Source organism: Panicum virgatum, chromosome 8K (assembly GCF_016808335.1).
Source record: "Panicum virgatum strain AP13 chromosome 8K, P.virgatum_v5, whole genome shotgun sequence".
Taxonomy (NCBI): domain Eukaryota; kingdom Viridiplantae; phylum Streptophyta; class Magnoliopsida; order Poales; family Poaceae; genus Panicum; species Panicum virgatum.
This window is the reverse complement of record NC_053143.1, coordinates 1,898,808-1,924,029: the sequence shown is the minus strand read 5'-3', so window position 1 is coordinate 1,924,029 and position 25,222 is coordinate 1,898,808. Positions and strand designations below refer to the sequence as shown.

The following is a 25,222-nucleotide window of genomic DNA, read 5'->3' as shown; positions in this document are numbered from 1 at the left end:
AGAGAGAGTTCGCGGCAAGGAGGCAATGGAAGCGTACCGCCCCCTGCCCGGGCAACCTCACTTATATAGGAGGGGGACGTGAAGAGTCCGTTTTGCCCCTCCAGAGTTTTCGCGGAGTGAGCGCGCATGGAAGGGTAGCGACGGAATTTCGCACCGGACGCCTTGTTCGGCGTGTCGAAGGAAAAAGTCAAATTTATTTCAAGTAATTCATCAATGCATTAATCAATACGCCTCGATGTCTGGACTGTTGCTTAACAGGTAAATTGAGAAGACTCAGGCCTCAACGGACCGCGAAGCGATCGGTCGAAGCCCGAAGGGTGGCGCTTCGGGAGAAAAAGTCGAAGTCATCGCCCCTCCAAGGATGGGCAACGACTCCGAGGGGCTACTGTTGGGGGCGTCAATTGTTCGTCGTAGCACCCATTGAGCAACACCATCAGAGTCGGCCATCCTCTCCCACATTTGAGCTGTGAGGTTGTCTAACATGATGATTAAACTAAGCCCTCCATCCTTTGCTAGCGAACTCAAGTAGAGGTCGTGATGGTTTGCATAGACATCTGAGGGCAACTGAACCTTTATCACAGCTATATTCTGGCTACCCAAATCAAATTCAAGGATGTGAAGCTGACTGCCAAGTATAATCCAGTAAAGTGAATTTCCAACCAAGAATCAGACTGGAGCGCTGCGGAGACAACATCACCCCATACACCGGTCTCTGATGAGTAAACGCAGACATGTGCATTGTGGCTGCCGCTCCACGCCAAAGCCACCTAGGGGGCCGGGTGTTGGGGGCATCACCTTCGGCCATCGACCGAAGGCCCGCGCACAACTTGAATGCCACGACAAGGTCTTCTGCCGGCTCGGCAGGCCGAGCGAAGAGAGGCGAAGATCAAAGCGCCAAGGGCGAAGACGAAGCGAAGCGAAGAGAGGCGAAGACCAAGGCGCCAAAGCCGAAGATGAAACCGAGCGAAGAGAGGCGAAGACCAAGGCGCCAAGGGCGAAGACGAAGCGAAGCGAAGCGAGGCGAAGGCCAATGCGCCGTTTGCAAAGTCGAAGACTAGCAAAGGAAGGCGTAGGAGAGCGAGCACTTCAGAAGCCGCGAAGGGATCATGTTCGCCGGACGATGATGTGCGAACCTGGGCCTGATGGGCTGTAATGGGCCCAATGGGCAGAAAGGGGCCTGGATGTAACCTACTAAGTGATGTAAAAATACGGTTGTGCCCCGAGAATATACCGGGAATATAGTTTTTAGGGGGTATTACAGTGTAATAACGGAGGGTGGTAGGTGAACCGTCACCTATAAATACCCGACTCCTGTACATTGATGGGACACATTGAATACAGAGAGAGAGCTGTGCTTAACTGTGCGAAGCCTTGTTTCCGTTTCGGAGTTGTTCTCTTCGATTGGTGCACACTTTTGCTCACTGTTGTAGTGTTCGTCCATTCCGGAGGCACTCTCCACCAACACCGGGCCCTCGTCGCCGGAGGCGCAGATTACCGCCCCGCTGGGACTGAAAGGGTAGTACCTGTCCCAGTTTTTAGAATCCGAGAAGTGCGGAGTGCCTAGGAGGTGGTGCTCTCCTGCGACGGGGTTCCACACCAGCACCTGGCACGAGCCCGTGGCGGCAGCCTTGGAATTCCCAAATGTAGTCATTGCCGCCGTCGCCGCCTTCGCAGCGCACGGGCAGCGGATCCGGGAAGAAGCTGGAGAAGAAATCTGTGTGTTCTAATGGGAAGCTGGCAAGGAAGACGCCGAGGAGCTTCCAGTGGTGCGCGCGGAAGCGGCGGAGGCAGTCCGGGTCGGTGACGAGGCGGCGCCAGCGGGTGCAGACGAGGGACGCGCGGGGGAGCGAGGGCGTCAGCGCGGGGAGGCGGAGGAGGATCTCGGCGAGGAGGTCGTCGACGTCGATCGGGGACGGCCGGCGGCGGGCCATCTCGTCCCGTGTCGCTTGGGAAGACCGAAGATCAACAGTAAGGGGGCTATCGAAGAGGATGCCCGCGGAGGTCAGACGCCGACGCCGGCGACGGGGCGGCAGGGGGCGGCGAGAAATTTCGATATTTTACATCAATATGCATGCCTTACGTATTTTGGCATTAAAATCGCAGACTTTTCAAAATATGATACTGGACACTTTTCAAAATATGATACTGGACATGCGAATTATTTCAAAACGAGAGATTTTGATTTTTTTCTCAATTTCACAAATTTATTTTCTGTTTTTATTTTATTGGGCACCTAAACTACCCATTTTACCCCTGCCCAGATCGATTGGATCCCACTTTGATTCCTCCGCCCCTTCCTCTCTCCCGTGTTCTTCTTTTTCTCGGCCAAATTTGTTACGGCGGCGTTGGCAAGGGCGTCCGTGCTCTCCTCCTCCGCGTTGGCCGCCGGCAAGGGCGGCCTCCAAGACAGCCCGACTGTTGGAGCTCCACCGTATCGCGTTGGGCATCTCCGACGACTTCCTCGTCGGCGCCTCCGGGGCGGCCGGGGACGAGCCCGCCGTGTTGCGCAGGGACGCGCGCCTCGCCAAGGAGTACGAGGAGCTCGTCGGGTACGGCACGTCCCGTGCTGGGCGCCCAAGCTGGAGACCATCAAGGAGCTCGAAGCTCACAGGCGTGCCTCACGGTGTGCCTCGGCATGGCCTCCAGCAGCTCAAACCGGACGATGTGTTCCAAGACCAAGAGGGAGAGGACGAGCAGGGCGGCTTGCCGCCCGCCGCCTAGCAGCTCCTATCTTTAGAAAGGATTGGATCGAATGTTTCCTGGTAGTCTCATTCTTCTCTCTCGTGCTCACGTCTGCCTCTTGATCTGTCCCCATCGCCAGAGAGCCCGCTCGCTGCCGGCCCTCGTCGCTGAAGCGCCCGCTCCAGGCTGGCCGCCGCCGGAGAGCTCGCCGCACGAGCGCCGCGTCCTGCCATCCCGAGCCTGCCTGTGGGAGCGCCGCCGCCCGCCCGCCAGCTGCCGGAGCGCCGCCCGCAGCGAGACCACAGCCCGCCGCGCGAGCGGCCGCCGTCGGCTCGCCGAGGCGCCGCAGGAGCTGCGCCGCCCGCCCGCCGACCGCTGGCGCTCCGGCCGTGGGCGGGGCTCCTGCAGTGGCCGCTCCGGTGGCGGGCGGGCGGTCCTGGCTGCGGGCGGCGGCGGCCGGCCTGCTGTCTTGCGGGGGTGTCTCGTCGGAGGGGACGAGAGAGACGGGGCGGATGAACACGGGACAAGAAGCCAACAGAGAGATCCAATCGATTCTTTTGGGTTTTTTTTTTATCCATGTCATTACAATTTGCTAACTTCTAAGATATGCCATTACAATTCACCTATTTTTAAATCTGCCATTACAATTTTTCGTTTCTTTGAATCGTGACATTTTATACGTTTTTATGCCTTTGAACCCACTTGCAGACCCCCGTATTTTCGTATGGCCCAAAATACCCCTGCTACTTCTCTCTACACTCATTGACGTGTGGGGCCCACACGTCAGCTTCTCCTTCAATCTCCTTCCTCCTTCAACCTTCTCCACCTCACCTCTGCACCCCCCACGCCACGAGCGCCGCCGGCATGCTCCCCCGCCGGGAGAGCCCCCTCCCCCCGCGGCCGAGCCCCTCCTCCACTTGGCCTTGCGCGGGCATGCTGTCGCCGGGGCCCTGTGGCAGAACCGCCTAAATTATCCCGGCTCAAGTGCGTAGGCCATCACCATAAAGGCAACATTAGCGTAAACGCACTTCAAACGGAACAATTTTTGGTCTGTCGGGTAACGTCCCGATACAACCACCGATTCTCGGATCGAACAAGCATACCCCGCACGAAGGCGAGTCCAGAGATATTACAACCACAAGTTTACATCATAGGCATAAAATGATTACAAACCAGTTCTAAAACATTATTACAAGTACAAACTTTAAAAAACAGTTATACAAACCATAAATTTAACTTCAGAGTTTGAAAGCAGCGGAAAGAGACAACGACGGCTACAACACATCGCAAAAGTATACCAAGCTAGCCCAAGCAAGGTATCACTCGTCATGGTCATTGCCGGCCGAAGACGAATCCCACTCTACGGACCAGCCAGGAGGCAAAGAGCAGGGATAGGTCAAACTAGCGACCTGGTCCTCAAGACTCATACCTGAAAAAGGGTTTCAACAGCAAGGCTGAGTATGCTAATACTCAGCAAGACTTAACCGTCAACGGGTATAAGTAGCCCACTATAGCTAGACTATGCAAGGTTTGTGAAGCTCTGGTTTTCCTTTTGCTGAAAAACAATAAAGAGTAGATCCTTACTTTCAAGTTTTAGCTTTCAAGATTCTAGTAAATTAACCATTCTATGTAAGCAACTACTATCCAATCATGGTAGAAAACTAAGCAAACATCAAGATTAATAAATAATATTGTTGCTCTTATTACTCTGTGTGGCAAAGGGATCAAACAGTCTCATTTCATCGTGAGAGGCGGACGATTCTGAATCGAAATTCAACATTGCAAGGATAAACCTAACACACACGCTTGAAGCACCGTCGAGTCACTTCCAAGCAACCGTTGACCTTTCTTTCCGGCTTGTGGATAGGGTCACTCTCCCCGACTACAGGGCTCCAAGGTCCACCCGTGCCCGGTCCACCCTTGTCCCTTGAAGTCGTAGTGTTGATCAACAATAACATTTAAAAACCTATCTCTAAAGAGAGAGTGAAAGGTATATCCACTCCCCGGTCCAATCGGCTACTAGGCTTGCCGCGTACCATATTTACGGCATGTGGCTAGTACTTTCAAAAACTTAACCACCGCTACCACACACCGCGACCTTAGCAAATTCATCAACACAGACGGGATCTCACATAAGGTCATGATATCGAACACAACCCCGTCCGTCGTCCTTATATTGATAACAGAAAGTAAACAAACAATTCCTATAGAGCTCGCGAGTGACAGGCAATCACTCGACTTTTACCGTTCCTATAAGCTTAGCAAGTATTCGAACTCAGGTCTAGTGTTCAGTACATAGGTTCCTAGGATCATGCATCTAGGTTTTCAATTCAAATCCTAAGAACTGTAAATGCATAAGAAAATAATAACAGTAAATGATAATAATTTGAAATATAGGTTATGTCCGGGGCTTGCCTTCTCGATAATTGCTAACTATTCCAGCTCTAGGCTCTTCCGGACTTTGGTCCGGGGCTTCAGTTAGTTCAGCAGTGTTTACTTGAGCTTCGAGATCACCTCCGTCAGACTCCGGAATCAACTCGTACATCCCGTCCGACAAAGTAGTCGTATCTATATGTAATGCAAGAACAACATTATAAACACACATGGGCAATCGTTTATAGAGTAGTTAAATAACAAATTTAACTACACAAGGCATCATGATCAACAGCACAAAATAAATTAACTAACTTCATAAAAGGAGTGGTGGTGATTTTCCTATACAAATAAGTCATGGTTTGTAAATAAATCAACAAATCAGAGTACAATTAGTAATAAAATCTACCAAAATTACACTAAACATAACGGGAACAAAGTAATCTACCCTGTAAAAATCATGCCAAGAAATTTAACCATTTAAACACAATAAATCATTTACTCAGATAACATCTAGAACAAGCAAGAATTACACAGGTCAAACTAAAGAAGATCAGAAGCTCAAAATTTAACATGAGATCTACATAGGGATGATCTAGCTACTGTGAATTTTTCATGATTTTATCTAGACGGAATTAATTCAGATAAATTAAACAAAACAGACACCAGTTTAACAAGATTCAATTTTAACTCCTGTTCTAGCCACTAACTGAAGCTCAATCTTCCTGTACAAGCTAAGCTACTCAAAAAGAACATGTAGAATTAAATTCATGATTTATTATGAATAGAAACTATTTACCATAATTAAAGTCTACTAAACAAGGATTAAATCAAATAAATAGCTACACCAAAGAACTGATCATGAAATTTTTATAGAAAAACAAGTGTTACAAGAGTGAACTACCATAAAAGTTTCACTGCAAGACAAGCTTTCAAACAGTAGTTAAGAAAAAGATGAATTCAACTAATATTTATGCACTAGTAACACAAACCCAAATTTACAGCAAAAACTTGCAACTAACACCTACCATATTATGGTTCTACTGCAAAGAGCTACTCTCAAGGATTCCAAAACATAAAGATTTGCTATTTTACGAATTTCCTATGAATTTATACTGAATTTCAAAGTTTACAGCAAATCCTAACAAACAAGTCCCTGAAGGCACTATTCATATGTGTCTTGGGTTTGCAGACAGCCCCCTGGGCTTCTTCGAATTCAAAACCGAAGGTCCTTGGCTGGGTCAGAGAGAAGGGCGACGGTTGACCGGCCAAAACCGGCGAAGGGAGGCGTCGGCGGCGAGAAGGGAGTGGTCAGGGAGCTAGAGGGGACCACGGCGCACCTGTAGATGCCCGAAATAGAGGTCGGGGTGGCCTGTGGTGGCGGCGCGACGCGAGCAGGCGGTCGGCGGCGGAGGGAACTCGTCGACGGGGGTGCTCCGGTGGCACTGGGCGGCGAGGGTGGAGTCGGTGAGCACCGGTGTGAGTGTGGGATGCTCGTGGGAGGGTTGATTTGGGCGGAGGAGGACTACCGTGGCGGCTCCGCGGCGAGCTTCGAGCTCGTCGGAGCTCGGGTGGGCGGCGGAGCTGTTCCGGTGGGAATTGAGCGAGTAGGAGGGGTGGTTGAGCTTCACGGGGCCAAGGCGGAGCTACTGGTGTGGTCAGCGCGGGCGGAGGAGCCGCAGAGAGGCGGTCCGACGGCGGCGTCAAGCTCGCCGGCGTTCGGTGGACGGCGGCGGTGTTCCTGGGTCTAGGGTTGGAGAATCGGGAAACAAACGAAGGGAATGGTTTGCGGGGCTATTTGTAGTGCCCAGGCGCGCGCGAGAACGAGGGCTGGGGCTCTGCGGTGAGCTCGCCACGGCGGCGTCGCGGTGGCGGCCGCGAGACGGTTCTGGGCGGCGTGGCGAAGGGAGGGAGCTCCAGCGCGCGGGGAAAGTGGGTCCAGGGGTCAAGGGGTGACGCGTGGGGTGGCGGCGAAACTGGAGTTGGCCTCCGGCCGGCCCAGAGCGGCGGCGGGCGGCGTGGCACCGTCGGTCGGCGCGGGAAGCAGAGCAGGCAGGCTGGGGAAGAAGACAGGGACCTAAACGCTATTTCCAAAAATTTCAGGGGCATAACTATAAAACAAGGATAACTATTAATCTAGGGCTCAAATGAAAAAGTGCCCAACATGAAAGTTGTTCAACTTTTCAAGATCTACAACATTGATGTTGAGCAAAAATTTATTTGATCAAAGATTCAAGAGCTAAATTTGAAAACATGGAGAGGATTTTGAATTCCAGGAATTTTGTCTTTTTCAATACAATTTCACTTTAAACTTAGACTTAAAAGCAAAATTTGCTGCCATGTAATAAATGCTCTGAATTTTGCAAAAACACCCTCCACAAAAGCTATAATTACACAACCTATTCAACATAACTATAGAAAGGGCCTTGCATAAAATCAAAATTACACATATAACCTTTCATAAATACAGAAAGATCCTTTTTCAAGCAATTCAAGCACATGATGCATAATTTGGTTCTAATTACCCTAAATTGGATATTTAAAAACCTTGGGCCGTTACAGCCTACCCCCCTTAAAAAGAATCTCGTCCCGAGATTCCGAACGAAAAACTCTCAAGGGAAGAGGAGTAGACTTACCATCAAAGCCAACAGGACAAAATCACCATAGAGAAGGTTGATGTTGACGATATGATCTTTTGTAGATAAGGATTGAGAACTTAGAGAAAGTTCAAGAAACAAGGTATGATATTATGAGCGAGAGAAATTATTGTGCGATTGTGTGAACTAATCAATTGTTTTTCCACACTAAAGGCTCCAGGACTTCAGTCTTTGCAGTAAGAGTCTGTGAATAAGGCATGAGATCGCAATCACCATCAAAGTCGGCTGGAAAAGATTGGTGGACTATTCTAGTACTGATATGTAGTAGGATTTTTATAAAGAAGAGAGGACCCAAGTTCTGGTAGAATCAAGGCCTCAACCTGGTGGTGATTCTAGATAGAAAAGATATCAAGGTGAGTTTTTTGCTCAGGGACATTCTTGCTCAAACTGTTGATTAAATCAAACATTATGATGCGAGATGCATATGCTCGATGGCCATGAGAATGATGCATCCTCAAGATGTATGATTGCAATGCTGGTTAGTGACCCAGAAGGATATACCAAAACTCACGGTTTTTGTTGGCCGAATCAAAACCCCAAGTTAACACAATATTCAGGTCGCGAAAAATGGATTGTCGGGGTATTGCTTACACGTACCAAGATACCAGCGCGCTTCTAGTGGCACAAACGTATGGCTGCAGCACATACGAGGCCCTAGATCCCGTCGCGGCACCATTGGTCAGTGACAGACAACACGACAAGGTAAAACTATAGCAACCTAAATAATGTGCATGGCTAGAAAGAAAGACGGAGGGTTAGGTGATAAACGCAAAACCCTTCCCAGATGCATATGATGTTAATTGTAATTGAGCACCATTATGCACATGTTTAAGTAATGGCTATGCAACAACCATGCTAGTAATGATCCTGCGTGTTATTCTAGTATTCTTGATTGCCACTCTTTTTAGTTTTCAAGGAGAGTTACATGAGCAAGGAGGGTAATGAGATTTCCCTTTTGAAATGCAAAGTATGGGCTAGACGGTTTGAGAATAGAGAATATACCCGTCATACCCGATGCACCTTCAAGAAGATCGGCAGGTGGGGTGCCTCCAACCCTTCCTTGTAAACTAGCCTGTCTCTTGCCCTTATTTTTGTTGTTCTGCATAGAATCTTGACCCCGTTTTGGTCGTCTAGGCTGGGAGCAGTGTCGAGCGAAGTGGTTAGGATTCCCACAATTGAAGCAACGTTTTATTTTGCCTGAACCACCACGTGGGATGAAATCCGTGCAGGTAATTTCCCACCCAGTCAAGTCTATGTCGCTTGGATCATGCTTGAGAGTCCGACGCTTTGCTTGGCAAGCCTTAAGTTCCATCGGAGGTCGCATTGGGGGCGTTAGGGAGTCTAAGTAAACATCCCTCATCTCCTTTATTCCTTCATTGAGCTCTGGATATTCCGCATCCAGAGGTTGGGGAACATTATACCCACCCCCTAGCTGGTGTTGCTGTTGTAGGAGTTGATAAATCTCTTGCTGTCTCTGAGCAAGTTGCTGGAGTAGTTTGGTCTGGGTAGCCACGAGTTCAGCCAGGTTGGACAGTAGTGGTTGTCCGCTATCACAAGCACTTCTCAACCCTGCAGGAGCATTGTGTGACCCTTGCACCATCTACAATGCATAATTCTTTCATTAACTAGGGAAAACTTTAATAAAAGCTAGAGAACACGTTTTCGAACAAAAAAAAATTCCACATGATCAACTATAGATCAGATCCCATACTAGGCCAATTAATTTTGTTTTTCCCCGATACAATAGAAAGGCAGATTTCTAGATAGATCTTAGGCGATCGAATAGACAGGGTTCTTGTGCTATGCTGCTAATCAACAGCGATCATAGTAGTGATTGGACTAAAGATATAGTCTCACAGATTCAATAGGCTAAAATTTGATGAGCACCCATGTCACAAAATTTGCAACATTTTTAGTATTCATCAAACAGCCTAGAAATGCACAAATGAAGAGATTTGGCAAGTAGGAAGGATTATGATCTTCGAAACTGGTAGTCCAAGTGGTACTGTTTCATCATTTGAGATTCTAAGGAATGAAAAGATCACTAGACATCAAGATGGGGGTTAGGATGATGGCATGACTAAAAAAAACCATCTTTTTCAACCAAGAAAGTCTAAGCATTTTAACAAGCATGCTCCTAAAATCTAAACTTAACTCACTCATGATTTAAGCACACTAACACTTATCTATGAGGATTCATACTAGAAATTCCTTACAAAACTCATGTAACAACTTCAAACACTAGGAACCAATTCAAACATTAACCAAATATGCATGCACGTCCTGACCGTCCTCACAAGATAAACAATTGCCAACTATCGTTGGGCTTACGTGGTTAGCACGGTGGCATACATAAATACGGCTCTCCCTATATAGCTAGTCGATACATTCTAACGGTTCTTATCTTATCGAATCGTGGTTAGTGTACCTGCATAAGATTGACAGAACATATATATATCCAATGAACCTTTCATGCCAGCACTCATGAAAGCGTCCCCAAACATTACCGCTCACTATAGAAGCGGCAGCCATACAATTCCCGCCGTATGGCCAACGTTAACATACGCTACTTAGTGGCGTATTCACGAGTTCCTTTACTCCCAATATAATCGACCGAGATCGGTATATTGGCAGCAGCTCAAGTAGGCCACTGCTTGAGCACAGCGTTCGGTTCGCATCGCCGACGGGAAGGTCAGACTCCCTCAGCTGACTGAGTACACTTTACTTCCAATATAGTCAACTAACAGTCGGTATATTGGAAGCACCTCAAGTAAGCTACTGCTTGAGGGCAGCGTTCGGCTCGCATCACCGACGGGAAGGTCAGACTCCCTCAGCTGACTGAGGATCCTTACCATCTTACCTCACGTAGGTGCGTCGTTACAAGAATTAAGAGTTGCTTGTGAGTATGGTTTGACAAAATATAAAGTGCTGGAAGTCAGATAACATAAACCATATAGAAATAACCACCTAGTAATTCCCATAAATTCCCTAGGACTTTACGTTCTAAGCACAACTCTTAACGAATCCAACGGAGTTTTCCGAAATACCTTGTTCTTTCAATTTTATAAGAAAACCAGTTTTTAAGGTTCCAACACCTCTGGTGTATGCTTGCAGCTCTGATACCAACTGTGGCAGAACCATCTAAATTATCCCGGCTCCAGTGCGTAGGCCATCACTATAAAGGCAACATTAGCGTAAACGCACTTCAAACGGAACAATTTTTGGTCTGTCGGGTAACGTCCCGATACAACCACCGATTCTCGGATCGAACAAGCATACCCCGCACGAAGGCGAGTCCAGAGATATTACAACCACAAGTTTACATCACAGGCATAAAATGATTACAAACCAGTTCTAAAACATTATTACAAGTACAAACTTTAAAAAGCAGTTATACAAACCATAACTTTAACTTCAGAGTTTGAAAGCAGCGGAAAGAGACAACGACGGCTACAACACATCGCAAAAGTATACCAAGCTAGCCCAAGCAAGGTATCACTCGTCATGGTCATTGCCGGCCGAAGATGAATCCCACTCTACGGACCAGCCAGGAGGCAAAGAGCAGGGATAGGTCAAACTAGCGACCTGGTCCTCAAGACTCATACCTGAAAAAGGGTTTCAACAGCAAGGCTGAGTATGCTAATACTCAGCAAGACTTAACCGTCAACGGGTATAAGTAGCCCACTATAGCTAGACTATGCAAGGTTTGTGAGGCTCTGGTTTTCCTTTTGCTGAAAAACAATAAAGAGTAGATCCTTACTTTCAAGTTTTAGCTTTCAAGATTCTAGTAAATTAACCATTCTATGTAAGCAACTACTATCCAATCATGGTAGAAAACTAAGCAAACATCAAGATTAATAAATAATATTATTGCTCTTATTACTCTGTGTGGCAAAGGGATCAAGCAGTCTCATTTCATCGTGAGAGGCGGACGATTCTGAATCGAAATTCAACCTTGCAAGGATAAACCTAACACACACGCTTGAAGCACCGTCGAGTCACTTCCAAGCAACCGTTGACCTTCTTTCCGGCTTGTGGATAGGGTCACTCTCCCCGACTACAGGGCTCCAAGGTCCACCCGTGCCCGGTCCACCCTTGTCCCTTGAAGTCGTAGTGTTGATCAACAATAACATTTAAAAACCTATCTCTAAAGAGAGAGTGAAAGGTATATCCACTCCCCGGTCCAATCGGCTACTAGGCTTGCCGCGTACCATATTTACGGCATGTGGCTAGTACTTTCAAAAACTTAACCACCGCTACCACACACCGCGACCTTAGCAAATTCATCAACACAGACGGGGTCTCACATAAGGTCATGATATCGAACACAACCCCGTCCGTCGTCCTTATATTGATAACAGAAAGTAAACAAACAATTCCTATAGAGCTCGCGAGTGACAGGCAATCACTCGACTTTTACCGTTCCTATAAGCTTAGCAAGTATTCGAACTCAGGTCTAGTGTTCAGTACATAGGTTCCTAGGATCATGCATCTAGGTTTTCAATTCAAATCCTAAGAACTGTAAATGCATAAGAAAATAATAACAGTAAATGATAATAATTTGAAATATAGGTTATGTCCGGGGCTTGCCTTCTCGATAATTGCTAACTATTCCAGCTCTAGGCTCTTCCGGACTTTGGCCCGGGGCTTCAGTTAGTTCAGCAGTGTTTACTTGAGCTTCGAGATCACCTCCGTCAGACTCCGGAATCAACTCGTACGTCCCGTCCGACAAAGTAGTCGTATCTATATGTAATGCAAGAACAACATTATAAACACACATGGGCAATCGTTTATAGAGTAGTTAAATAACAAATTTAACTACACAAGGCATCATGATCAACAGCACAAAATAAATTAACTAACTTCATAAAAGGAGTGGTGGTGATTTTCTTATACAAATAAGTCATGGTTTGTAAATAAATCAACAAATCAGAGTAAAATTAGTAATAAAATCTACCAAAATTACACTAAACAGAACGGGAACAAAGTAATCTACCCTGTAAAAATCATGCCAAGACATTTAACCATTTAAACACAATAAATCATTTACTCAGATAACATCTAGAACAAGCAAGAATTACACAGGTCAAACTAAAGAAGATCAGAAGCTCAAAATTTAACATGAGATCTACATAGGGATGATCTAGCTACTGTGAATTTTTCATGATTTTATCTACACGGAATTAATTCAGATAAATTAAACAAAACAGACACCAGTTTAACAAGATTCAATTTTAACTCCTGTTCTAGCCATGAACTGAAGCTCAATCTTCCTGGACAAGCTAAGCTACTCAAAAAGAACATGTAGAATTAAATTCATGATTTATTATGAATAGAAACTATTTCCAAAAATTTCAGGGGCATAACTGTAAAACAAGGATAACTATTAATCTAGGGCTCAAATGAAAAAGTGCCCAACATGAAAGTTGTTCAACTTTTCAAGATCTACAACATTGATGTTGAGCAAAAATTTATTTGATCAAAGATTCAAGAGCTAAATTTGAAAACATGGAGAGGATTTTGAATTCCAGGAATTTTGTCTTTTTCAATACAATTTCACTTTAAACTTAGACTTAAAAGCAAAATTTGCTGCCATGTAATAAATGCTCTGAATTTTGCAAAAACACCCTCCACAAAAGCTATAATTACACAACCTATTCAACATAACTATAGAAAGGGCCTTGCATAAAATCAAAATTACACATATAACCTTTCATAAATACAGAAAGATCCTTTTTCAAGCAATTCAAGCACATGATGCATAATTTGGTTCTAATTACCCTAAATTGGATATTTAAAAACCTTGGGCCGTTACAGGCCCCTCGCGCGGGCACACCGCCGCCGCGCCCCCAGGCGAGCTCGCAGCCCCTGCTCCGCCCGCATGCCGCTCTCGCCGCCGCCGCTCCGCTGAGGGCATGGAGTGGGGAGGCGGTTCCCCTGCGCTTCGGCTCGCCGCTGCCCTGCACGCCAGCCATGGCCCCGCACGGTCGCCGCTGCTACCGCCTGCCCTGCGCCACGCTGCGCTGCTGCTACCGCCTGCCCTGCGCCACGCCGCGCGGCCGTCCCGAGCGCTCCTCCACGCCGCTCAGAGCACCACCGCTAGTGCACCTCCGCGTTGCTGCGGGGCCATCCGGAGCAGGGGAGGGGGTGCCCGGCCCGCCGCGCGCTTGGCCGTCGCCGCGAGCTCCGCCGCTTGGCCCGCCACGAGCTCCGCCGCGCGCTCCGCCGTGCAGGCTGCCACACGCTCCGCCCACGGCCGAAGCAGGGGAGGGCCGCGCCCGCTCGGCCTGCTCGCCCGCCCACGGAGCTCGCCCGTCCGGTGCGGGATGCGGGGTAGTGAGGCGGCGGGGGATGCGGGGGTGTGGGCGGCGGGGGATGCTAGGGAGGAGGCGCGCCGGCGGAGGGGAGCCAGGGGAGGGAGGAGGCGCGCCGGCGGAGGGGAGCCAGGGGAGGGGAGCCCGCGCAACTAGCCTCCTCGCGCGGCGTCGGCAAGCCCGCCCGAGGGCGCGGCGGCGGCCTGCCCGCGCGAAGCCAGGCGGGGGAGGAGCTCGCCCTAGGGGGAGCAGGCCGCCAGCGGCGGGAGGAGCTCGCTGGGGAGGGGGGTGAGGGCGGAGGGGAGCAGGCCGCCGCCAGCGGCGGGGGAGGGCTGAAGTGAGCCGTGTGGGGAAGAAACAGCACCCAGAGGTTGAAGAAGAAACTGACGTGTGGGGCCCACACGTCAGTGAGTTGAAGGGAGAGAAGCAGTAGGGGCATTTTAGGCCATACGAAAATACGAGAGTCTGTAGGGGCATCAAAGACGTATAAAATGGCACGATTCAAAGAAACGAAGAATTGTAATGGCAAGTTTCAAAATAGGTGAATTGTAATGGCGTATCTCAGAAGTTAGAAAATTGTAATGGCATGGATCAAAAAACCCCTTCTTTTGGATAGGATGAGGGGTAGAATGGGAAGTTCAGATGATCAGAAAAAGAAAAACATTAGTGAAATTCCCGAAATCATGAAAAAGACTCGAAATCCTCTATTTCAAAAGAATTCGCACGCTCGATGTCATATTTCGAAAAGCCTGCGAATTTAATGTCAAAACACATGAGACGTGTGTATTTGATGTCAAATATCAAAATTTCTCAGTGGCGGCGGCAGAGGGTCTGTCAAGTCGAGTCCATCCACCATCTTGTGATGATGGCCGAGCGATGATCATATTTCTCCGGCTAGGCTGGGCTGGACTGGGCTGACTAACTATTACGGGCTCTTTCCTTAAAAAAGTTATTATGGGCTGTGCTTAATTTTTCTCCATTACAATTTTCTGTGAGTTGAAGAAACAAGTCTTGAACGCCACTGGTATTTTGAGGACTCGAAGAAGGGATGGCAGGGCATCACGCCACTGCTCGTCGTCAAGGAAAAATTTCCTCTGACGACTAGTCGTCTTAACATTTGATCCGTCTAGGATGGAGCAACATTTGGTCCATCTCTAGTCGTCATGTTCCCTACAAAGCAAGTATTATAGTGAGCTACAAATTAGCTAATTAAGAAAGAGAAGTAAGTGCTTCCCTCCCCGCCGGTTGAAATGGGCGGATTCTTCGCCTCTAGCCTTCGTCGTCGAGGACGCTTCATCTTGAGAGGGCGCGAGGGCCCGGCCGCGCCGCCGTGGCCTTCGTCGTCGAGGCCGCCGGCGAGGCGAGCCTCTAGCCTGTCTCCTCCATCTGTGCAGCAGCGAGCCGCCGCGTCCGTCTGCCGGCACCTCACGAGCCGCGGCCCACGGTGAACACCGGGCTGCTTTGTGGGCTTTCAAGCCCATTCAACACACCCGCTCGCCTTCATCCACTCGGATCACGCCGCTCGTTGCTGATCGGACGGCTGCCAGGACCCAGGGGTGGACGGTAAAACGCGCGCGGCTGTCGCGCTCTCCGAACTCCAAAGCAGGAGCTCTTTCCTCGGACGCGTCTCAAGCTCCGGCGGATGAGGTCCAGGCGTCCAGCCGTGGCGGGCGAAGCCGACGCGTTCGTGCTGAGTCGCTGCACGCTGAGTCGCCGAGACAGGTTCCCCCGAAGCGAGCTCTGGTGCCCACCGTCGTCACCGAAATCGTCGGGCATCAATGCCGTTCCCTGGCATCTGGATCAAACTGCAGAGACACATAATTATTGCTGGTGAGACAGACGGATCAGAGCTGAGTTCGTCAGGCGTGGATGCACGCACAGGACGCGAACCAGTAGAAGCCAACGTCAGAAGCTGAGAGCTTTGTCCCGGAGAACAACGGAGAGCGCGCAGCGGATGAGCTGACCGCTGAGAACAGTGAACTGCAATAGCGATGCATCATTGGAGCATGAAGCACCCCATAGGTCGTGCGGCAGCTTGCATTGACCAGGATCACAGGATGCCGAAGCCGGCCGGCGACGGGGAAGAAGAGCCCCGGAAAGCCCTCCGCAGAAGTATCAGAATTCAGAGAGGGGAGAGGAACCGGTCCGCAGGGGAACTATCGTCGTCAAGGCCGCCGACAGTGAGGAAGCCGCCGGCGACGGCCACCACCTGGGCCGTGCATCACGACTAACGGCTCACGTTGATTACTAGGCTTTCCAGCCCACGCGACGCGCCCATTGGCCTTCCTCCGCTCGGATCCAGCCGCACGTTTCAGATCCAACGGCTCCTGTAACCCCCCAGTGGTGGACGGTAAATGAAATACCGTCCACCCCACGGCCGGGGCCCAGCCCCGTCCGCCCCCCTCGCCGCGGTCACCGCCGCTCCCGGCTTCAGGACGGCCATTGGAGCGCGGCGCAGGTCAGAGGACACTGTTGCTACGCCGCGCGGACGGTTCGTGCGGGAGACGCGGCTGGAACGGCATCGCCTCGCCCCGTCGCCGTCGCACGGGCGGCGGCCTCTGCAGACCACCGCGCCGGGCGTCTGTTCCTCAGACACCGGAACAGGAGCCTCTGTTCCTCAGACGCGTCTCTTGCTCCGGCGTCAGGTAGGCGTCCAGCCATGGCGCATGAAGCTCACGCGTGCATACTAACTGACAGACCGCTGAGTCGCGCGCCGCTGATCGAGGATGCAGCAAGACCGACTTCCAGCAAGCGAACTAGACCCGCGTCGAGCAAGTTACAGACAGAGCCAGCTTCCCCAAGAATGAGATTAGGGAAAGGGACCTCTGATGCCCTTTGTTCACCGTCGTGATCGAACTCGTCGGGCATCATGCTGTTATCTGGTAACTGGCATCTGGATCAAACTGCAGAGAGGCATCTTGCCATCAAACTAGTAAAGACATGCATCTACACGTGGTGGTTTCCCTCGTTGTGCGGTGAGCAAGTGGATCAACAACTTGTGCCACCTGTTGTGTTTTTTTTTTTTTGCAAATATGTAGTGTCTATAAAAACGTGTGCACAATAAATGATGACCAGTACATTGCACATCATTAATTCGAGTGGCACAAGGTCAAACCAGTCCTTCTGTATAAATCCTTGCGCCGCTCATCCTCATCTGAATTCTGACGACGACACAACATACTTTGGCAAGAAGAAAAAAGAATCCACCACGAAAATGGCGATGGCAGCCGCCGCCGCCGCCGCCTCCTCCTACTTGAGCAATGCAAGTGCCATCTTGCTCTACGCCGCTCTCTTCCTCGCCGGCGCTCACGCCGAGCCCGACCCGACCCAGGTGGCAACAACCTCTCAAGTCCCAAGCATACTCCCCGTCTGCAAGACAGTCGGCGGTGGCAGCACCTTCTTCGACGTCCAGTTCTGCCTGGAGGCTCTCGGCTCCGATGGCCGGAGCGCCAACGCCGGCGCGAACTACGGCGCCTGCTCCGTCATCGCCGCCGACCTCCTCACGGCCAACGCCACCAGCACGGCGGACAAGATCGACGGCCTGCTCCGGGAGCGCGCCGGCAAGGACGACGACGAGGCCACGACGACGACGCGCTGCCTCCGGGCGTGCCGTGCGCTGTACGGCGGCGTGGCGAGAGGGCAGCCCGGCTGCGCGGCCGCCGTCAGGGGCAGGAGGAGCGGCGAGGCCACGAGGTGCCTGGAGAGAGCTGCCAGCGCGGCGGCGGAGTGTGAGGAGGGGTTCCGGAAGAGCAAGGTGGCCTCGCCGGTGACGATGGAGAACGACGACGTGTTCAAGCTTGCCAAGCTCGCCGTCGCGCTGCTCAGCTGGGCTCATTAGTAGTAACTGATAAAGAAGCTTCTTGATGATGTGTCGTGTCTAGTAGGGCGAACATGTTTCATTCTCTCTTTTTCTGAAGAATGTGTACAAGGATGTGGGCATGTGGCTGTACTGGTAGTCTGGAGCTCCTCTTTTCGAATAAGTAAAATGATGAGCAAAACAAAGCGAGTATGGCGTGATCTGACATGCATGCAAAGAGAACATGGAGAAAGAAAATGAGTCAACACCAAACCAACCTGATGTGATTTTTATTTAGTACTGTGTATCTGCATCGTGTTACACTATACAAAGCTTTTATCAAGATGCTAACAGCAGCAACTCCCTGGTTGCTGGTATTCGCGTATCACACCATCTGTAGTGTGTATTGCTCGTGTATCTGTCACCAGCCTACTATGGGTCATGCCACTTCACATTTCCGCAATAAGTTTGGACTGAGCCAGCGCGAGATCGAATGAACTGAAGGAGTGAGGAGCCAGCGTGACCTGCATCTGCTCTGCGGCATTGCTCAGCTCGCTCTTAACTGGCACAACCTGCACAATAGTTTACAATCAGGCTTTGCATTCAGATGCGCCAGAGGGCAGCCTAAACAGAGCGCAAACATGCATCGAGACTGTAAGCAAGCGAAAGCAAGGAGGAAAAAGTTACCTTGTTTGGGTTACTGAAAGAATTTTCATCCATCACATTCCCGGATGTGAGAACAGTGGCTGTTGATCCCAGAGCATTAACACTAGCTTGAAGTCCGCTTGTGGAGATTGTAAGGCTAACAGCATCTGATCCAAAGTTTACAACCTGCACAAGAGCTTCTTGAGATCACATGTTTGTAATCCGTCAGGTACAGGCTAAGATGGATGTGATAAATTTTTCTTGCCTTTACTCTTAGGAAACTATTCTCTGAATCTTGCCAAGTAATTGCAGATGCCGCCAGAGAACCAGAGTAGTTGGAACTGATTTTGATTGGATGAATCATGGCACCACTGGACTCACGGAAAAGGGTTTGCATCCAGTAACTCGGAGTTCCATAATGCTGCCACGAGTTAAAGACAATAGCATCTGGGTTCCACCTGATTGTTTTATTCAAACAGAATAATTGCAATGTTAGATGATTAGATCAACATGGACACAAGAAACAAGTAGCAGATAAAACCATGAATACTAACGTTTGATCATTGTCGTTCACGAACAGTGGAGCATAACTTGCCATCTGAACAATGTCACTGCAAAGAACCAACAAAAGGACATCTAACTCACAGTAAAATATTATCTTGGCAGTGGAAGTGGAACTAGAGCAGGCGGAAGTCTGGCATGTCTACTTAACAAGCAAAGACAATCACCAATATTTATCCATGAAAACTCAGGTCTGATCGTCAAGAAATTCAGTCAAAAAATTTAAACGAAGGACAGCTCACCTATTCTTCTCCAGCCCAGTAAGGAAAGCAGCTTCTGCCAATGAAGCAAGAAGACTTCCTCTACCTGCGTCACTTCTCCAAACAGCGTACTCACTCACAAAAGCCTGCATTGGAATCATAGTCAGAAACATTTTTACTGTCTAAACTCAAAACAGGATATGATGATCTACATAAGAAAGAAAATCAATGACGTTCTTAAGAGTCTCCAGAACGTGGAAATAAAATCATACATCACGTATATATTCCTTGTTTTTAGAATCATAACACCTTGAAAAATTGTACCCTTCTCCCTCTCTCAAGGGTTCCGAATAGCAAAAAAGGTTATTTTATATTGCCCTAAGAACATCCCAAGTGAAACACCATGGAAGTTCCGAATCAATGTAAATGATTGGTCATGAATGAGGGCTGTATCACATGAATCTTCCTTGTGAAATTGAGATTTACCTTGGGTCCACTACGAGATGTTCTGTCAAATGTGCTCCTCATGTTAAACAAAGTCTTCGAGTCAGTGTAGACCTAGAAAAAGAAGCAATTTTGAGAAGGCAAGTTGACCTTGACCATGAATAATTGAATAGAACCACAAAATCAAGACAGAAACATGAGACAACTGGACTTTTTTGCGGCAAGAACTTTACATGGAAGTCGTATAAATCAGCAGGATGATCAAGTGGTTTAGACGAACCATCACAGTTTGAGATCATTTGAATGTCAGGATAGGCCTGTCTTATAGCATTGTAGAACTTGAGGTAGTTACCTGTCCATAGAGAATATTATTATTATGCCATGGGACAAAAATTGGGTTTCATCTGTACAAACAATTTGTAGCTGAGGTATTTCCCTTGTCGACTACCACTGGGAGTTATAATCAAGTTAATTAAGTTTCTTTCCTAGTAAACGCACATCAGAAAGAAGCTGCCTTATCCACAAGTCGTTGAACTATATACTATAAAAAAGATGCAATAAAAATGTAGTTGACAAATTTACCACGGTAGAACTTTTTCCCGCAGTCTTCATTTCCAATTGCAACATATTTCACTGGGAAGGGTTCAGGGTGACCCATTGAAGCCCTAACAGAGCCCCATGTTGAGTTTGCACTCCCCCTTGCAAACTCTAGACTGTCCAATACATCCTGTAGAAAGATAAACATTTCCATAACAATGAAGCTACAACTATGAATGTAAAACTAAATCTATAGAAGCATAAGGTATCTTAATGAGTTTGCTGTTATTCAACTTAGGGGAAGAAGTTTATTCATGGAAAAACTTGGTAAATGTGAATGTACAACTCAAGGCATGCATCATCTCTGCATGTGAACTACCTGAATAAAATGTAAAGGATTAAGGATGAAACCAACCATCATGCATTTTTCAGAACTCATGAAGAAGAGAATACCTTTAACATTATAGAAAAATGGTTATATGCAATTGTTCTCATTATGATCTAAGCAATAAAGCTTTTAACCTGAGATGTGCTTTTTTTTGCTCATGAAACTGAAACGCTATTATTTATAACATCTAATGTTCTGATATATAAAAGTGATTTTCATCTCACTTCTGAAAATACAATGCAGTAAAAATTGAAGGCTCTGATATAGCTAGATCAAGAAATGTTTATTGATAGCTATGGAAATCAAAACAGACCTTTACAAAAGGAGCAATAGCAACAGTATCAACTTCATCATTGTGGCTGACTCCTGAGTTATAAGAGGGAATTTTACATCAGTTAAGAAGCCCAACAATGATCTAAGATCTAACAAATCTGAAAACATACCGTTGTTGAACACCCAGATTGGGGCAGCACCCAGGTCCTCCGCAAGCTTCGATGTAGATTTCGATGTTGAATTGTTAGGGAGCAACGATAGGAAAGGAAAGGTTAATATGAAGCAATGAAAACTGGTACCTGAAGAAATTCATAATATCCAAGGCCATCATCAGTCCAGTAGTGCCAAACATCCCCGAAGTGTCCAGGTCTCTCCTCCCATGGACCAATAGATTCTCTCCACCTGAAGGCATTCCTTAACCAATCACCTTCTACAAAGCAGCCTCCTACAATAGTTGCATGCAATCTAGTCAATTGTCCCAAAATATGTTCACCATATACGAACATATCATATATGTCTTACTATCAAGAACCTGATTTTCAATTTAAAAAAGAAAGGGAGCATACCAGGAAATCTCAAGAATCGTGGTTTCAAATCCAAAAGCATGGATATAAGTTCTGTGCGAAAACCGTGTCCCTGTGTGTGCATGATAATTACTGAGTACACTAAATAGATGAACCAACAAATAAAATTCAAAAAAACAGGGTATCCATCAGAAACATTTATTTGATTATTACATTCATCAAGCAAATCGAAGCAGTGAACAGGGTGCTACACTATTACTCTGCAGGTAAAGGGTTAAAAGTAGGCAGTAGCCAGATTTGTAGAACAACAGAGTGCAGATCGTAATAAAAATGTTGCAGCCAAGTGGGTGTCACAAAGCATACCTTCACATAACTTAGGTGCCCAGGATTTAATGGAAATGTGGCATAATTATTGGATTATGGAAAAGGAGATTCTCAACCTACTGACCTAGTATTTATTTTAAGGGGTATGATTTTGTTGCCAGGCATAATTAATTGATCAATGCTTCATGCTCAAAAGTTTTCTACTAACGTGTGTGTGTGTGTGTATATATTATCACCAGTATTTTATAGAGGTATTTTCTCAGCTTTATTTGTGTCTTTCACTGCCAAGATCGAGAACAATAAATGTGATATACCTTGTATGTGTCTTCAGGCATGAGTGATACTTGATCAAACCAGACAACTCCTTTCTTGTTAGTCGTTATTTGAAGCCTTGAGGTTCTATTGGTTCCTTTGGCAACCAATTTCTGCTCCAGTTTTGTCCAATTTAATGTGCCAGAGACTCTACAACAATGCCATCCTTTCAGACATTATGAAGACACAAATATTTTCTCTTGTCCCAAAAATGTGAGAAAAATTACTAACGTGACCGTAGCTGAAGCCAGACTTTGTGACCCATCAGCACTCGTTAGCGAAACTGTCAAGTCTGTTGTTTCTGGCGACTTAGCATACATAACTAGGTTGTATGTCTTTCCATCTTCTATGTTCTGGATGTTAAAAAAAGGTAGCATTATTGAAAAGAAAAAAAAAGTAAACCAAGGTAGTAAAACGGAATATATATATATAAAGGTTTCATAAATATATTCTGAAGGAAATGCATGGAACTCAATGATGTCTCTATGTATGACAAAATCACCAAGCCCTCCTACATTAGACTCCAACATATTATACAAATTACTGATATTAATTAAGTAGTTATGGCAAATTATCCATTTGACATGCCAATATGAGAAAGAAAACATGCAGTCAACAAAAAGTCATACCATGCCCCAGAATCCTGGGTTGTAAATGCCAACACCCCCAGCTGGACAGTTATCACAGAGGACCTCCATCCTTAGAGCAACAATGTTTCGATTGAAACATGATGTACGATCAGTCGCCACAAATATGGAAGAGTCATCTCCAATGATGGACCATGGGCCAATGTTCGATGGAGTATGGGGGCCTCCAGCTTCAAAACCTGTAGCATAAATCCAGACGATATTTATGCATAAATCCAGCTTCAACATCTGGTAGAAGGTTCTGAAGAGGAAAGGCCTATTATGTTCTATTTAAGCTTATGCTCGAAATAAAATTTGTATGTGTTGTTTTCAGAGTCTTTTCAATCCTATGCTCAAAACAAGTGCATGGAGTCTGCTTTTCAGACTGTTCACACCAAACAAACACACAGTAAAAGTCAAGAATAACTAAAGTACCTCTGTTACTAACGAGTTCAGCCCATATTCCACCAGCTCCTGCATGGTTGATCTCCTACAGTACAACTAAGCTGGTTATTGCATGAACATGATGCGACATGAAGTATATCTGGGTTATTCTGATTATGTGAGGCAAAACATGAGAAGACCAATAAAACTTGCATGCGCCAAGAAATTACTGTCTCACCTCAAAAAAGATCCCAAATAGTGTGTCAGGAATCTTCCGAGCAAGCTGCGGTGAGGCATCAACCGTGAGGGTTGCTGTCTGGGTAGCTTGGAATTCTGACGCTAGGCATTTGCCGCCTAAGCAGAACAGAAAGAAGAGGCAGAGGACAGTAGGAGGGGATGCTTCCTTGGTACCCATACGCTTCCACTTGTAAACTCTAATTGAACCCGTGTGTCTATTGAACAAATAGGAGAAGAAGATAATATTATCAGAGGTCAGTAGAGTAGGTGGAAACTGGTAGGCACAAGCTACCACAAATTGACACCTTCGGATTAGAAAATTTCAGAAACATAAGGCGGGCATATATTACAAATGTAACAACTGGATAGATGTCCAAACATTATCCTTGAGCTTAACGATTTGTATCCACCTTACACAATTCAGTGCAGCTGCAATTTAAAATGGTCTTCATTGTTTCGTCAGACACGAGCTGTACAGGCACTTATATACAATAGGAAAAGAAGAGTGGTTGCGTCAATTTAAAATGTTACTACAATCATTTAATCATCAGAAAAGAGCACCAAAGATTAACCACCAAATTGTCCTCGCTTGTTCATTCCGCCGAACAGCTTGTGTGCGCAACAAATGCAAGAGGAGAGACCCTAACTCGAACATGCAAGAAGTCGAGAACTGAAGAAGTAGGATCAGAAAACTTCGGGAGGTTAGCTGCTCACCATGCGGGCAGCATCCAAGACCTCCCCTCCCGACGGAAGAGGCGAGCGAGTGCAGGACACAGGAAGGAATCCCTGGAGGCGTGCGCTTAAGTAGAGGAACTGGGATGAATCAGTGGCTTTGAAGGGAAGTGTGCGCATAGGGGCTACGGGAGCCACGCAAGCGGTGTGGGTCGCGCCGCGGCGACGGGGGAGAGGACTGACCGAGGAAGCTCGGGTCGCGGCGCGGGCAGATGAGTTGAGTTGCTTGCCGGAGCAGGGATCCGGACCCACGGACAGGCGGGCCCCAATCCATAGCATTGGATTTGGCTGCGGCCACTTATCTTTGTGGCCCCCTTATGCTTTTGCTTTGCTTGCATCCAGAGAGAGAGAGGGCGGCTGAAGCTCAATCACTGGCCACTGATCGATCAGGAAGGAGATGAAAGAGTGAAGCAGAAGCATCACATCGATCTATTGCAGAGTGGTGTGGTGAGAGATAAGATCTTTGTGGGTGCGGTGACGTCATCTAACTAACTTGGCGAAGCAAGCACTCAACAAAGACCAGGATAATACTATATGATTGTCTTGCTCGGTCGTCTTGCATTGGGGATCCGGTCGTATCCGGTGCAAGAAAAGACACTAGCTAGTCTCAGGAGGAGCTGAGGGAGATGCACGCATGTTTCCCAGATTCGGGGTGAGACGTGAGAGAGAGCAATTAACAATAGTATAGCACAGTAGTAGAAGAATATAGGTGATGAAAATAGAAGAATCGGTGGCATCGAAGGGATGGTTTAATTTTTAAGGATGAGTTAAATTTTTAATACCATACAAGCAACTTACTCAGAAAAAAAAAACGAAATACATCAATCGCGTCAGTCGCAGGCAATCCCTAGCAGCTAGCTAGGTGGCAGCAAGTACATACCTACAGCATGTGGATTGGACACGTCGACATGACCTAGCAATGCAAGCTAAGAATGTAAGAGTGTGTTTAGTTGGTTAAAAAATTTGGATTTTAGTATTGTAGCACATTTTGTTGTTACTTGTTCAATTATGAATTAATTATACTTAAAAATTCATCTTGTATTAATCAGGTAGACTGCGTAATTAGTTTTTTTTAATTTTATTTAATATTTCATGCATGTGTTAAAAGATTTGATGTTACAAATACTATACGAAATTTTTTGAAAACTAAACAGGCGCTAAATGTAGTGCGCCATGGCAATGACATGGCATGGATTCGGGAGCACGCATGGAA

General features: G+C 47.3%; 2 protein-coding genes across 2 annotated transcripts; one reads left to right on the top strand and one right to left on the bottom strand.

Moving 5' to 3' along the window:
- Positions 1-17,122: 17,122 nt before the first annotated feature.
- Positions 17,123-18,087, top strand: LOC120646054. Its single transcript, XM_039922762.1, has one exon. It carries the CDS (start codon positions 17,241-17,243, stop codon positions 17,862-17,864), a length of 624 nt encoding a protein of 207 aa, XP_039778696.1. The 5' UTR covers positions 17,123-17,240; the 3' UTR covers positions 17,865-18,087.
- Positions 18,081-24,180, bottom strand: LOC120646053 (alpha-L-arabinofuranosidase 1-like). Its single transcript, XM_039922760.1, has 18 exons — positions 23,992-24,180; positions 23,279-23,492; positions 23,092-23,146; positions 22,660-22,856; positions 22,262-22,383; positions 22,033-22,180; positions 21,437-21,506; positions 21,170-21,315; positions 21,041-21,086; positions 20,911-20,963; positions 20,255-20,399; positions 19,906-20,024; positions 19,715-19,786; positions 19,271-19,374; positions 19,022-19,078; positions 18,733-18,925; positions 18,510-18,653; positions 18,081-18,394 (listed from the first exon to the last, which is right to left on the bottom strand). The coding sequence occupies exons 2-18, from the start codon at positions 23,453-23,455 to the stop codon at positions 18,272-18,274; spliced, it is 1,971 nt and encodes a 656-aa protein (XP_039778694.1). The 5' UTR covers positions 23,456-23,492; positions 23,992-24,180; the 3' UTR covers positions 18,081-18,271.
- Positions 24,181-25,222: the final 1,042 nt, after the last annotated feature.